General features: G+C 40.4%; 4 protein-coding genes across 4 annotated transcripts; 1 reads left to right on the top strand and 3 right to left on the bottom strand.

Moving 5' to 3' along the window:
- Nucleotides 1–12: 12 nt before the first annotated feature.
- Nucleotides 13–1,677, bottom strand: LOC115564478 (damage-control phosphatase 1). The gene has a single exon (XM_030388816.2). The coding sequence runs from the start codon at nt 1,516–1,518 to the stop codon at nt 112–114; it is 1,407 nt and encodes a 468-aa protein (XP_030244676.2). The 5' UTR covers nt 1,519–1,677; the 3' UTR covers nt 13–111.
- A 397-nt stretch (nt 1,678–2,074) lies between these two features.
- Nucleotides 2,075–4,761, bottom strand: LOC115564477 (damage-control phosphatase 1). The gene is made up of 5 exons (XM_030388815.2): nt 4,439–4,761; nt 4,166–4,268; nt 4,008–4,104; nt 2,594–3,457; nt 2,075–2,535 (listed from the first exon to the last, which is right to left on the bottom strand). The coding sequence occupies exons 1-5, from the start codon at nt 4,633–4,635 to the stop codon at nt 2,384–2,386; spliced, it is 1,413 nt and encodes a 470-aa protein (XP_030244675.2). The 5' UTR covers nt 4,636–4,761; the 3' UTR covers nt 2,075–2,383.
- A 101-nt stretch (nt 4,762–4,862) lies between these two features.
- Nucleotides 4,863–6,750, bottom strand: LOC115564482 (damage-control phosphatase 1). The gene is made up of 4 exons (XM_089262656.1): nt 6,283–6,750; nt 6,124–6,220; nt 5,316–6,042; nt 4,863–5,244 (listed from the first exon to the last, which is right to left on the bottom strand). Exons 1-4 carry the CDS (start codon nt 6,553–6,555, stop codon nt 4,935–4,937), a joined length of 1,407 nt encoding a protein of 468 aa, XP_089118782.1. The 5' UTR covers nt 6,556–6,750; the 3' UTR covers nt 4,863–4,934.
- Nucleotides 6,751–6,999: 249 nt separating this feature from the next.
- On the top strand, nt 7,000–11,144 carry GlcT (ceramide glucosyltransferase). The gene is made up of 2 exons (XM_089262727.1): nt 7,000–8,369; nt 9,689–11,144. The coding sequence occupies exons 1-2, from the start codon at nt 7,557–7,559 to the stop codon at nt 10,289–10,291; spliced, it is 1,416 nt and encodes a 471-aa protein (XP_089118853.1). The 5' UTR covers nt 7,000–7,556; the 3' UTR covers nt 10,292–11,144.
- The last annotated feature ends 2,065 nt before the right edge of the window (nt 11,145–13,209 follow it).

Raw genomic sequence — 13,209 nt, 5'->3', positions numbered from 1 at the left:
AAATGTTAAATCTTTAATATTAAACACAATTTATTAAACTGTCGTACTTCAAACACAGAGATTATATGATAAATACGAAATCTATATATTTAGGAACTGATCTTAGACACCCTAAGGTCGCTTCTTGAATGCCAGCTGAATGATCGCCTTCTCGCCCGTGCACATCCATTTGGGATTCTCGAGCGTGAGCAAGTCGACCAGGCAGTTGGGCATGCCGCAATAGAGATCCGACTTGATGCAGCGCAGCGCGCAGACGCTGGTGGGCAGGAAGCCGCCAAGGCAGTCCGGGAACGGAGTTGTCGAGCTCCAGTTGATGTCGTCCAGCAGCTTGCGATAGTTGAGATCCCCCTTGAAGATGGCCAGTGCGCTGAAGCTCAGCTGGACGTACAGGCAGGGAGCCAGTTGGCGCATGCAGCGGAAGCCCTCCGGCCGGGTCCAGAACTTGCAGGTCTCGTAGAGGGTGAAGATGTCTTGTTTCATGAAGTAGCGCAGCTTGCGGCCCAGGTAGGCAAACTCGGGGATCTCGCTGTTCAAGAGGAAACTTAGCATCCAGTTGAAATCGTTGGCCGTGACGTCCGATACATAATAGGGGATGGCCTTCACATGGTAGCGCACCTTGACCGCCAGCCTCGTGTCGATCAGATAGACGCCCAGCAGGAGATCGGCGAAGAGCTCGAAGCCAGCATTGTCCAGGATGATGTCGACCATGGCCGGCGTGACGGAGGAGTGGAGGTCCCGGGTTAGCAAGCGAAAAACTTCAATGGACTGATCCACCAGCAAGTGCTTGTTGTATAGCTTGAGGGACTGCAGAATCTGGTCCGAGGGACTGTCGCTGGTGATGGAGAGGTCACATTGATTGGCCCACAGCGACAGCTTCAGCATTGTCACAAAATTCTTGCGACTGCGCTTCAGCTTACTCACGCCCCGCAGCACGGCGCGAAACAGATAGACATAGTTGCGGGTGGCGCAGATCTTCCTCTGGCCAAAGTAGTCAAAGTCCTTGAGTAGCTCGGTGCGCTGGAAGGCCCTCCAGATGCGACGGTACAGGTAGCACTCGGCGTGCAGCCATTGGGCCGAAAACCATTGATTCCTCTCGCGGTTCGTCAGGTGCTTGATGAAGCTGTTCCACTCCAGGGAGTCGGGCGTTTTGTCATAGAAGTACTTGAACGACCTGTTCTCCAGCACCTCGTTGCGCAAGATGTCCAGACTCCAGACGATGCGACGCAGCTCGAAGTGCGCATACGAGCCGTACTTCTCCATAATCCGATCCTCCTGCTGATGCAGCGAGTCGATCAGATCGGATAGGATTTGCGGCACGCGTTCCTTGAATGTGACATAGGCGAAGCTGTGCTTATATTTCGCCGACAGCGGCTCACGCAGCGGCACCGGCAGCTCCGATATATTGTTCGCCTCGTCAAAGCTGCTGGCGTAGCTCGCTATTGTTCCCTTGCTATAGGCCGTGAACAAGGACTCGCCCGAGAAGGAGTCGGCAATTGTGATTGACACATCGTCCAGCATTATCTCAATTCAGCTCTACACATGGATGTTGCTTCTACTCTTCTGTTTTTGTTTTTTTTTTTTTTTTTTAGCCTAACACAATTTTGACAAAGTTTTCCTAAAATTAATTTCGAATTTAGAAATATATTTAGCTATAGCTATATATGTAAATATATATTAATTATGTTTCTAACAGTGGGCTATAAGCCCTATTAAGCTCTTCTGCTTTTTCATTCATATCAATTTGCTTTCAGAACTAATCATAATTTTTTGTATTTTATAATAATTTTTAGAATAATTTCTCTTTTTTTCCGTTTTTTTTTTTTTTTTTTGCAAATTTGGAAGACATTCAATTATTTTTAAAGGAAAAATAGAAAGAAAAAATTTAGTGCACAGTCATATATGATATATGTATATAAATATATACATATAATTTTATATAAATATATGTATGTAGCAAAAGTTCAACATTTTTTTTATCTAATTATAAGAAACTTGTTTATCAATTAGCACTCAAATTTTTTTTAAACTCTTCACAAAAATGAATATTTATATTTAATTAAAGAGAAAATGAGTATTTGTATTGTCCTATTGGAGCAAATACATGCATGCAGATATATTGGAACATGATTATACCTAAAATTACATACTTTAAAGTTTACACACTGTTTACAAGCCAAGAATTGAGTTGAGCAAATAATGAACATTAAGGAATTGATTGTTCAGCATGCTGCAAGAGTTACGCGAGTACAAATCTAAAGAGTTTGACTAATTTGATTGAAATAATTTAGCATTTGATAAGCAATAAAAACACGAATTGAATAATTTAGCTACGCCTATGCCTAACGCAACATTTGAGCTATTGCCGTGGATAGATGCATCCAGTTCACTTGCTGGCAAATTGAATGAGTCCATATTCGCCCGTCAGCATCCATTCCTTGTTCTTGGCAAACAATTGCTCGGATATGCCAGCGGGTAGTCCACAGACCAAATCCGCTTTGATGGTGCGCAGTGTGCAAAGGTTTGAGGGCTGGAAGCCTGCAGAGGCAAAGATTAATTCGAAATTCATATTTAATGCCACTCAAAGTTCACTTACCGCGCAAACAGGTAACGAAGGATTCGGTGTCGTGCCAGCTGTAGTCGCCCAGCAGCTTGCGATAGTTGAGATCGCCTTTGAATATGATCAGCTGCGCCTGCGAGAGGCGTTCGTGCAGCGCCGGCTGCACTTCCGCCATGCGATAGAACTCATAGGGACTGGTCCAAAAGTGCTCCAGCGGTGCCAGCTCGAATTTGCCCTCGTCGACGAAACGTTTCAGCTTCATGCCCAGCTCGCTGAGCACAGGCGACGCCTGGCCGCTGAGGAACTCCAGAATCCAGTGGAAATCATCGGCTCGCACATCGGATATGAACCAGGGAATGGCCTTGGCATTGAAGCGCACCTTGTGCGCCAATCCCTTGTCGATGATATACTCGGCCAGTATGAGATCTGTGTAGAGCTCATAGCCGGCATTATCGAAGACAATCTCCACGGTGCCATTGCCGTCGGCGCTGACCAGAGACTGCCAAATGGCCTGGGTGCCATCCACCAGCAAATTGCTATCCAGCTCTGCCACCTGATCGAAAGCATCTCCCATTGGCTTCACCTGTTTGCCAGACGTAATCGACAGATCACAGCGATTGCCCCACAGGTTCAGCTTCAGCAACTGCTGAAACGTGCTCAAATTGCGTTCACTGCGCCGTGTGGCATTCGCAACGGCCACCATCGCATCCAGGCTGAGCTGTGCTGCCGTCTGCTTCTGTTTGCGAAAATAATCGAAGCCGGCGAGGCGCGATAAGCTGAAGATAGACCACAACTTACGATACATATAGCACTCGGCATAGAGCCAACAGGCGCTGAAGTAAGTGCGCTTATCCTTGTCCAATTTATCCAGAAATGCATTCCATGTAGCAACATCGGCCTCTGGAAGAGAAAAGGTTTCCATGAGTATATAGTATTTATATTTTTAAAGTAAATTCATACGATTATAGTTAAAGTATTTTTAAAGAATATATATATATATATATATATATATATATATATATATATATATATATATATATATGTATTTATAAAAATATAATTATAGCTAATGATGAAATGGAGCATGTTCCAGAAAGAGCTATCTAGAGATGAAGTTAAATATAAATGAACTGTTGTGGGGGATCAATATATATAAATATAAGAATAGATTATGCTGAAGAAATGGAGCATGTTCTATAAATAGCTCTTCAGAAAGCATGGCCTCTTAATAATTCGTTAATAAATATTTATACAGGCTTACAAAAATCTTTATATTCCACCTATTTATCAATTAAATGATTGATTGCCTGTTTTATACCATACAACTTATCGCTAGACCTACAAGCGTTGTGCTCATTACATTATCATAAGAAAAGAAATGGCATAAATATATATACATATATAAATTTTCCTCAATTAACTCTTAAGTGCATGGTCTGTTCTTCCATACCTGTATCATTAAATGGTTCTAACGGCCCATTTTTCAGAATATTCGAACGCAGCTCAAGCACAGCTGCAGCTGTTTGATCAATATCTGAAGCTGCATCCTAAAAAAAAAAAATAACATAGTTGTTTATTTGGGAATTATGTAATCTAACGCTAACTCACGGCTCCATATGTGGGCAGCAGCTCATCCTTGTTTGCCAGCGAATCGGCAATCGTGGCCAGCGTTGATGGAAGACGCACACGGAACGTGTAATAGGCGAAGCTCCTACAAGAGAGGGTCGCATTTAGAGGTCAGCCAATCAAATTACATCAGTGCTCCTCCATACATGCATATCATATATGCATGAATACATACATATATTCTACATACATATATATGCATATAATCATATGCGTATGGGAAATTTCGATATGCTATATATAGCGTTTACTTACCGCTTGTATTGGGCGGCTAGATCTGTGTGTGGAGGTGTTTCACTATCAATAATTCCATTTGCAGCATCGAAGTCAGCATTGTCTTCCACTAAGGCCATATTTATTGTTTGCTGCGTGCAACTTCCAATCAACAATAATGTAACTGCTACAAAGTACAACGTATTTATTTGTGTTGGCGCCTTGAATGTAGACAACATGAATGCAAGTTACTTTGGAAGTGAATCGCCAGAGATGGCTTACACTCGATAGTTTCTATCGATAGCAGTAGCATTCAAATTTATTGAAGATGGAATAAAATATCGTAAATGTGTCTCCTTTATGTCAACAATGTTTCGAAGCAGCTGATAAACAGCTGATTATGCACTTAAACAAATTATGGTCAAGTTTCTAGTTCTAATTTACTCCCAGCATTGAAAGATATGTGTGACTTTTTAGATGTAATTATTGGTGTAACATAAATTAAAAACAGTTTGATATACAAGTTTTAATACAGAGATTAGTAGCCATACTCTCCAGTGCCAAGCACAAATTGTATTGTTCCATAGTTTCCAGAGACCATCCAATCGGAGTCAATCGACTGAAGTCTTTCATATGTGCCCTCTGGTAGACCACATATTATCTCTGACTTGGCTGTGCGTATTGTGCAAAAACTATTGGGTACAACTGCGCCCGCGCACGTTTTCATGTCCTGTGTCGGCTGCCAGTTAACATCGCTCAAGAGCTTGCGATAGTTCACATCGCCTTTAAATATGATTAGCTTTGAGTGTTGCACTAATTTATATAGCTTTGGATCCACTGTTTTCATGCTAAAAATAGAAATCGCATTAAATCATGTATCAAACCAAACAACGGGACCGTTGGCGGACTATCAGCTCACCAATGAAAAGCATGCGGGCCGGTCCAGAAAGTTGAAACGGGTGCCAGCTCAAATTTACCCTCATCCATAAATTGCAAAAACTTATTGCCCACCAGACTGAGGTTATAGTCGGAGTGTTTGCTCAGATATTGTAGTGTCATTTCGAAATCCCGTCGGGTTGTATTGCTAACAAACCAAGGGCAAGCCTTGGCATGGAATCGTACCTTGGCCGCGAACCCCTTTTCGATGATATACTCGGCTAAAATGAAGTCGGCGAAGAGTTCATAGCCAACATCGGCCAACACAAAGTCGACGCATTGTTTTTTCGATCTACGGCTATTCAAACACTGCCAGATATCGAAAGCATCGTTAATGAGAATATGGCTATCGGTTGCCGTCACATCCTCCAGCACATTCATGTTGAAGGAGAGTCCATTTTCGTTTTTGGAGAGATCATTGCGGGTGCTCCACAGGTTAATTTTTAAAAGTTCATCAAATGCGTCAAATGTATTCTCTGTACGCCTTGTGTATTTGGCCAATGAGACTATATCATCCTGGCAGCTGTCCAGTGTGTCCTGCTTGATCTTGGCAAAGTAATCAAACTGTTTCAGAAATATGCTGTCTTCCACGAAGGAGTAGAGCTTGCGGTACATATAGCACTCCGTATGCATCAAGCATGCCTGATAGAACGAATTTGCTTTGGCTGGAAGTTCTGCCAGAAAGTTATTCCATGATTCGCGATCCGGCTCTGCGGGCGGGGATGCAATAATATGTTAGGCGATTCGATATAATGGTCGATAACTGTCATTCGAGAACAACTAATACTTGCCATCGCCAGTAAAGTTTTGGAAGGGTTTGTCCGTTTGTAGCTCATACTTGAGCCGCGAAATAAGCCCAATGATGATCTTCAGCTCGTCACGCGCATTCTGCACAAATGTTTGCGCTGTATATTATGATTAGGGAACAACAGCTTTAACTTAATACACACCTCACCAAATTGTGTGACTATTTCGTTCTTGTCCTTTGTAATTGAGTCAATCACTTTCGTCAGCACAACGGGAAGGATATTGAGTAGCGAATAATAAGCGTAGCTGCGCTTATAGTGGGCGGACAAGAAATTGTTTAGCGGAGTAGAGATATCGAGAATATTGTATTTGGCATCAAAATCCGACTTGAGCACTTTTGTAATATTGTGTTGGCCATCAGTTTTTGTATCTACGGCTCCATCTTTCAGGATGCACTCCTCCCCCGCGGGCTCCATCTTCGTCTAATTTAACTTAAAATTTTTGTGTTTTTAGGCTTTCATTTTAAATTTCCAAATCTGTCTTTTTAAGATATTGAAAGCCTACTTACATATTTAAATTAAATTGAGATGAGTATTGAACATTATATATAGTTTTATTTATATGCATGTCTCTTTGCGTTATGCAGTGTGACCAAACTATCAACAATCTGCGGAAAATATGCTGCTCAAGCAAAACGCTGCTCATTAAAAATAACAGATATTATAATTTCGTTACTAACGAATCTTAATTAATTTATTAATATTATTATTTAACAATTTTATGATTCTTGTTTTTTTTTTAGGTATAAATGTAATTATTTTACGCTTTTAGTAAATAATTCGATAAAAGACTTCAATTAACAATGGTATTATTTAGCGCAAAGTCGAAGATTTTCGGTATTTTTTACATACAGTAACTTGGTGCATTTTTGGCATATTTTCACTTCCGCGTTCCCTATTCTTCACTGCAGTTTTTATTTGGACATGGAACGCGACGCGAAGACTTCGAGATGTTTATCACGCGCAAATTAGTGATCAATTAGCGAAAAAAGAAAAATAATCCATGAAACGCCTATGACGACATAGTGTTAAAGTTAAATAGTCAACAACACAACCAATTGTTGACTGTGTGTGCGGGGCATGCTGACTCAGCCACGGCGAACGACAAAGGCAGATACGGGAACGGGATAAAGTCCGGCAGCGGGACTCATTTTAGCATTTGCTGCTACTCTGCCTCCCCCACCAAGGCAAAAGGCGTTAACAAGAGCAGCCGCACGTACAGATGTATACCAATTAAACCGCAGTGACATCCATCCACTACACGAACACACACACACACATAGACACCGACACATACTCGCACGCAGATTAGTTTACGCACACACGGGCCAGACAGCGCCTCCTACAACACCCAACACCTCAAACACAAACACACAGACAAAGCCACACGCGCGTACACACACTCAGAGACGCACACAATGTCACATTTGCCGCTGGCAGTGTATGGCTTCGCAGCATTTTTTATGATTTTTTGGTTCGGTACATGGTGCGTACATCTAATCGCGATCTGCTATGGCAAATACAAATTGCACAAGAAGTTGTGCAAGCTGCCCACAGAGTCCTCCCCGCTGCCGGGTGTTTCCATACTGAAGCCATTAATGGGCGTGGATCCGAATTTGCAACATAATCTGGAAACATTCTTCACCATGGACTATCCGCTGTACGAGCTATTGTTTTGTGTGGAGGACAAACACGATCCGGCTATCAAGCTGGTGGAGCAACTGATCGAAAAGTATCCCCAGATTGATGCCCAGCTCTTCGTGGGTGGCTCCAATGTGGGTGTCAATCCCAAAATCAACAACATCCATCCCGGCTACATGGCGGCCAAATATGACTTTGTCATGATCTCAGACAGCGGCATCAAAATGAAGAACGACACGCTGCTGGACATGGTGCAGAACATGTCCGAGCGACATGCGCTCATCCATCAAATGCCCTTCACCAGCGATCGGGAGGGATTTGCGGCCACCTTCGAGAAGGTGTTCTTTGGCACGGTGCAGTCCAGGATTTATCTATCGGCCGATGTGCTGGGCATCAATTGTCACACCGGCATGTCTTGTCTGCTGCGCAAGGCGGTCATCGATCAGCTGGGCGGACTCCGCACCTTCGGCTGTTACCTGGCCGAGGATTTCTTCATTGCCAAACGGGTTACAGAGCTCGGCTGGAAGATGCGCATCTCGAATCAGCCGGCGCTCCAAAACAGCGGCCTCTGCGACATAGCCAGCTTTCAGGTAAGTCATACCGATTTCTATCATCATATATATAAATATTATATATATTATATACCTTCTAAAAAATTCTCTAGAAACACGCGAAGAGTTCGTTTATTGCTGGCTTTGCCAATTATTACTCACCATAAATTAGCTAAACATTTTCGCATTGCTATTTTAATTTATAATATACAAAACACTTGCGCTATACTGAATCCCATTCCAGCTCAGTTTCAGCATAGCTGAGCGAATTTAATAATGTAGAGCTGAACTTCTATCGAGGCAAAAATACTATAGAAAAAAAAATCACCCTCATATATTTGCTTTTCGTATTAAAAATAAGGTCTTATAAACTTTAACAAAACCCTGATCTGATGTTAACTCATGTTATATTCGATGTATATAAAATTTACATTTATATATATATATATATTTTTATCTTTAATTCGTTCTATTTTTCTGGGCTATGGCTACTTTTAAAGAATATATTGTTTTTAAGTTATTTGTATAGAGTTTGACTAATTTGGTTTACAGTTAACGGTATGCCTAGCTAATTGTATTTAAGGTTTACCGCTAATACACATACATATAGAACTCTCAAACATTTAATACTGGACTCTTTCCTTCTGTTAGGCCAAGTTAGTTGAACCTCAGAGTTCGAATATTAGTGATTCCTTTGATTAATGGAGAACCCAATGTACAGACCTTAATTTGCACGTCATACATAACTGAATGAACTGGAATCCATAAAAGTCTCATATATCATATATCAACCATAAGGCCGACGAACCTCTAATGTATCAAATATCACAAGAGTATATCAAAAGTCTATTCAGTTTGAGGTATGCTCGAAAGGTCGAATATATGCAAATAGCTTTTGTCTTTTCTTATTAGAAACTTAAGTTTGCATGGATTGTTCATGCGGAAGTTATTTAATATATCTTAATAGGCACTACGAATATCGTAAATGTCTGATTATATCTAATCTTCTAGCAATATATCTCAGTTCTGAATAACTATAATTTAGCTTTCCATTGAAATTCAAGTTTTTATGTTAGAATTGAAATAGTTTTCCATCTCTTCAAAAAGCGAGAGTACTTTAGTTCTCGGCTTATCTGCAAGTATTTCATTTTACTGTGCCCACTCTTCGGCCTTTATCGCTCGATTCTGTTTAACTATAATTCAGCTGATTAGGTGCGAGGTGCGACAAGTGCAATCATGTCCATTTAATCACGTATTATTTATTTGGCATGTATTTACCATTAATTGCTCAACTTGAGAATTAGTGCATAATAAATATTTTCACATATTTCCTTTTTGTTTTTCTTTTTCCTTTTTAGGCACGACTCATACGCTGGGCCAAGCTGCGCGTTGCCATGGTGCCAACGACGATTCTGCTGGAGCCGCTGTCCGAGTGCATGATCCTGGGCGCACTGGCCGCCTGGTCGGCGTCGCTGCTGTTCAAGTGGGATCCGCTGGTGTTTTACTTGGTGCACATTCTGTGCTGGCTTCTGTCCGACTGGCTGCTGTTGTCGATTGTGCAGCACGGGTCGATGCCGTTCGGCAAGTTCGAGTTTGTCATCGGCTGGCTGTTCCGGGAGCTGACCGGGCCGTATCTATTTCTGCACGCCCTGTGGAATCCGGCCATACGTTGGCGTACGCGCACCTTTAAGCTGCACTGGGGTGGCATTGCCTACGAATTGCCGCTCAATTCACCTGCAACGGATTCGCTAACGGCGCCACTGCAGCCGGCGCCCACGTTATTGGCGGCATCAAAATCATCATCATCATCAGCATCATCATTATCGTCGTCATCGTCAGCTGCAGCAACGGCGACACCTGCATCAGCAATCACAACAACAACAGCAACAACAAACACGACAAAGGGCGCGGGACTGGGCACGCTGAGCGCAGCGGCCAAACAGCGATTGCTGATCTCGTAGCAGCAGCTAGTTCAAATTTGTTTGTTATATGCGTAATTGTACTTGCGTTAGGGACTCAGCGGACTGCGACACTGTGGAGCTACAGTCAATGTTAGTAGTATTATTACTAGCCTAAACAAAAACCCCTTAGTCACTACCTAAACTTTAATTTTAAGTAAGTCTAAAGTTAAGTGAGTCAAATGAGCTGCTAGCTCTCTGCTGCTGTGCGCCCTAGGCTAATAATACGCAGCATCAACATGGGTCGACGAGAGGCAGGCATACGAGGTTCGCTCTCACACCCACACACACACTCGCACACACGCTCACTCTTAAACTGACAACAGCAACAACAAATAGAAGAAGAAGAAGCTTTAACGGTAGCAACATGCAAACATTTTGTTGATTTCTAGAACCAAACTTAATATTAAGTTGACCATTTATCTTTAGGCATCTATGCTGTAGAGATCTATATGATATATAAGTATACTAAGTTGCGCCGGTTTGTTGATCGGAGATTGTGTAAGAGAGAGAGAGAGAGAGAGAGAGAGAGAGAGAGAGAGAGAGAGAGAGAGAGAGAGAGAGAGAGAGAGAGGTAGAGCAACAGAGAGACAAAGAGGGAGCTCTTTAGACTAGATTTTGTTATTGCTATTTTGTAATTCGATATTTGTAATTATCTAATTAGCTATTTATTATTATGATTTGCCTAGCAAAACGATATACACACACACACATATATATATATTATTATTTGTTCGATTTACTTTACTTTAACTCTTAACGATCTATCCTAATTCTATTAATTTCTACCCGCTTCACGCTCTGTAAATATGCTTCGCTAAAAACGCCATCGAATAAATGTAATTTACATTAGAAATGAGTTTATTTACTTTCGTTTTTGATTTATTTATTTGTCACTAGTTTGTCATTTGATTTAGAGCCCGCATTTGTTTAGTTAGATGATAATAGTGATTCTGGCTCCGATGAGTCAGACAACTGGATTCAGTCTATAGTGTATTGCGATCGTCAGGTTGCACAAGCTGTGACAGCTCTGGGAAATAACTCTCAGCTGACTCATCGTAATGCGTGTATTTCTTATCGCACATTAGACAATTGCGAACTGAAAGTGGGCGGGGCTACGCTGCCCCAAAACAATTGACATGGGCTTAAAAATCGATCGGGAAGTACGTACACCTACACCAAGTTTTCTTTTATTTCATATAATTTGCATAGGTAAGATCTAGAAGATCTAGATCTTGCCACAGTCAATATGTAATATTTATATATGTATATATATATATGTATGTACATTCTACATTTGTATATTCTTGGCAGAGCGAGAGTATTTTGCTGTCATTGCAGCTGATAGGCGTAGTGCTTATCTCGATCCTCAATACAGAATGTACCGCATAAACAAGTATTGCCTATATGAGAAGAGCATGCATACAATAAAATCAAATAACAAACGAGCTCAGCAACAGCAACAGCTAAAGCGTTTCGAGAACATATTTATAAATTGAACGTATGAACAGATTAGAGAGCCATATCAGTTGCACGGAATGGGACTGGGACGGGGTGTGGGCATGGGCATGGGCATGGGAATTGGAGAGAGAATGGCGAGCTATTGAAACAAGAGATTAATAGCTGAAACGATTTTAGTATGTGTGTGCAAATGCACATAGATTACATGCTTATAGAGAGCGAACCTCTGCGGCATTGGATGGGTCTCTGTATTACTTTGATTACACTTTGCTTGTTTTTTTTGTTTTTATCAATGGTCACGAGGCGCCACATAAAAATTGTTAGCTCTACCTTGTGCTACTATATTTCATAAACCTGGGACAGTTAGATTTCTACCTTTTGTGATCATACATAAATATACTATACACATGTATGTATATATAAATATGTATGTATATAATTTAATTTATTGATATCTAAATGCTTTGATTTCTTATCAATGGAAACGTTGAAATTATATTGGTCTGATATGAGAGCAGGTTGGGAAGAACTCCAAAAAGTAAGCACACATAATTAAGTGCTAGGATATACATACACACATACACACACACACACATATATATAAATATATATAATATATATGATGTATCAATAATCAAGCGCAATTACTTACCAAATAAGTTCAATGATAAACTGAAGGTTTTCGTAAAACCAAATACTAATAAAAACAATTTAGTTTAACATAAAGTTAATTAAGAAGTTATGCAATAGATATACATACATACATATAAAACTATAAATATATGTATATGCTTTAAATATTTTTATTTAATTTTTGTAGTTTTTAAATAAAAAATAAAAAATGTGTTTTGCCGTGTGTTCAACAAATTCAAATATTTTTATTATTATTGTTTTTCGACTCGCTTTGATTTGCTTAAAGAATTAAAACTAAGCAAAAGTTAACAAAAGCATACAAAATAAGTATTTTCTAAAAATATTTGTAATCTAGACTTAACATTAGTGAAACAAATAAACAAATAATGAGAATTGAACAAAACACAAAAGTACATGTATCTATATACATATATACGTATGTATATATGTATGTATATATAAGAATACTCATGCATTACGTAGTGCTATAGTAGCTTTTATTTTCATTCAAGACTGCGCGTATGTATTGTTTGCAATTGTTTGCATACATACATACATGTATATATATATATATATATTTTTATTTTTTGTATGATAAGACGCACTCATTATTATCATGTGTGAGTCATGTGTGTTGTTGCGGGGATCGTTCGATGTGGCTTCTGGCTGGACATACAGATATTTTGATGGAGCTCTTCGTTGGCTCCTCAATTAACATCTATCAAGTGTATTGAAATGATCGAGGTAATATCTGGGGGATTCAATGGGCAACGGCATGTCTGAAAGAAACCTTCAAAATTAAAAATTCCCCGCATTCGATAGAAACA

Source organism: Drosophila navojoa, chromosome 5 (genome assembly GCF_054131105.1).
Source record: "Drosophila navojoa isolate 15081-1374.11 chromosome 5, UAZ_NAV_1.0, whole genome shotgun sequence".
NCBI classification, from domain to species: domain Eukaryota; kingdom Metazoa; phylum Arthropoda; class Insecta; order Diptera; family Drosophilidae; genus Drosophila; species Drosophila navojoa.
This window is presented reverse-complemented; position numbering and strand designations above follow the sequence as displayed.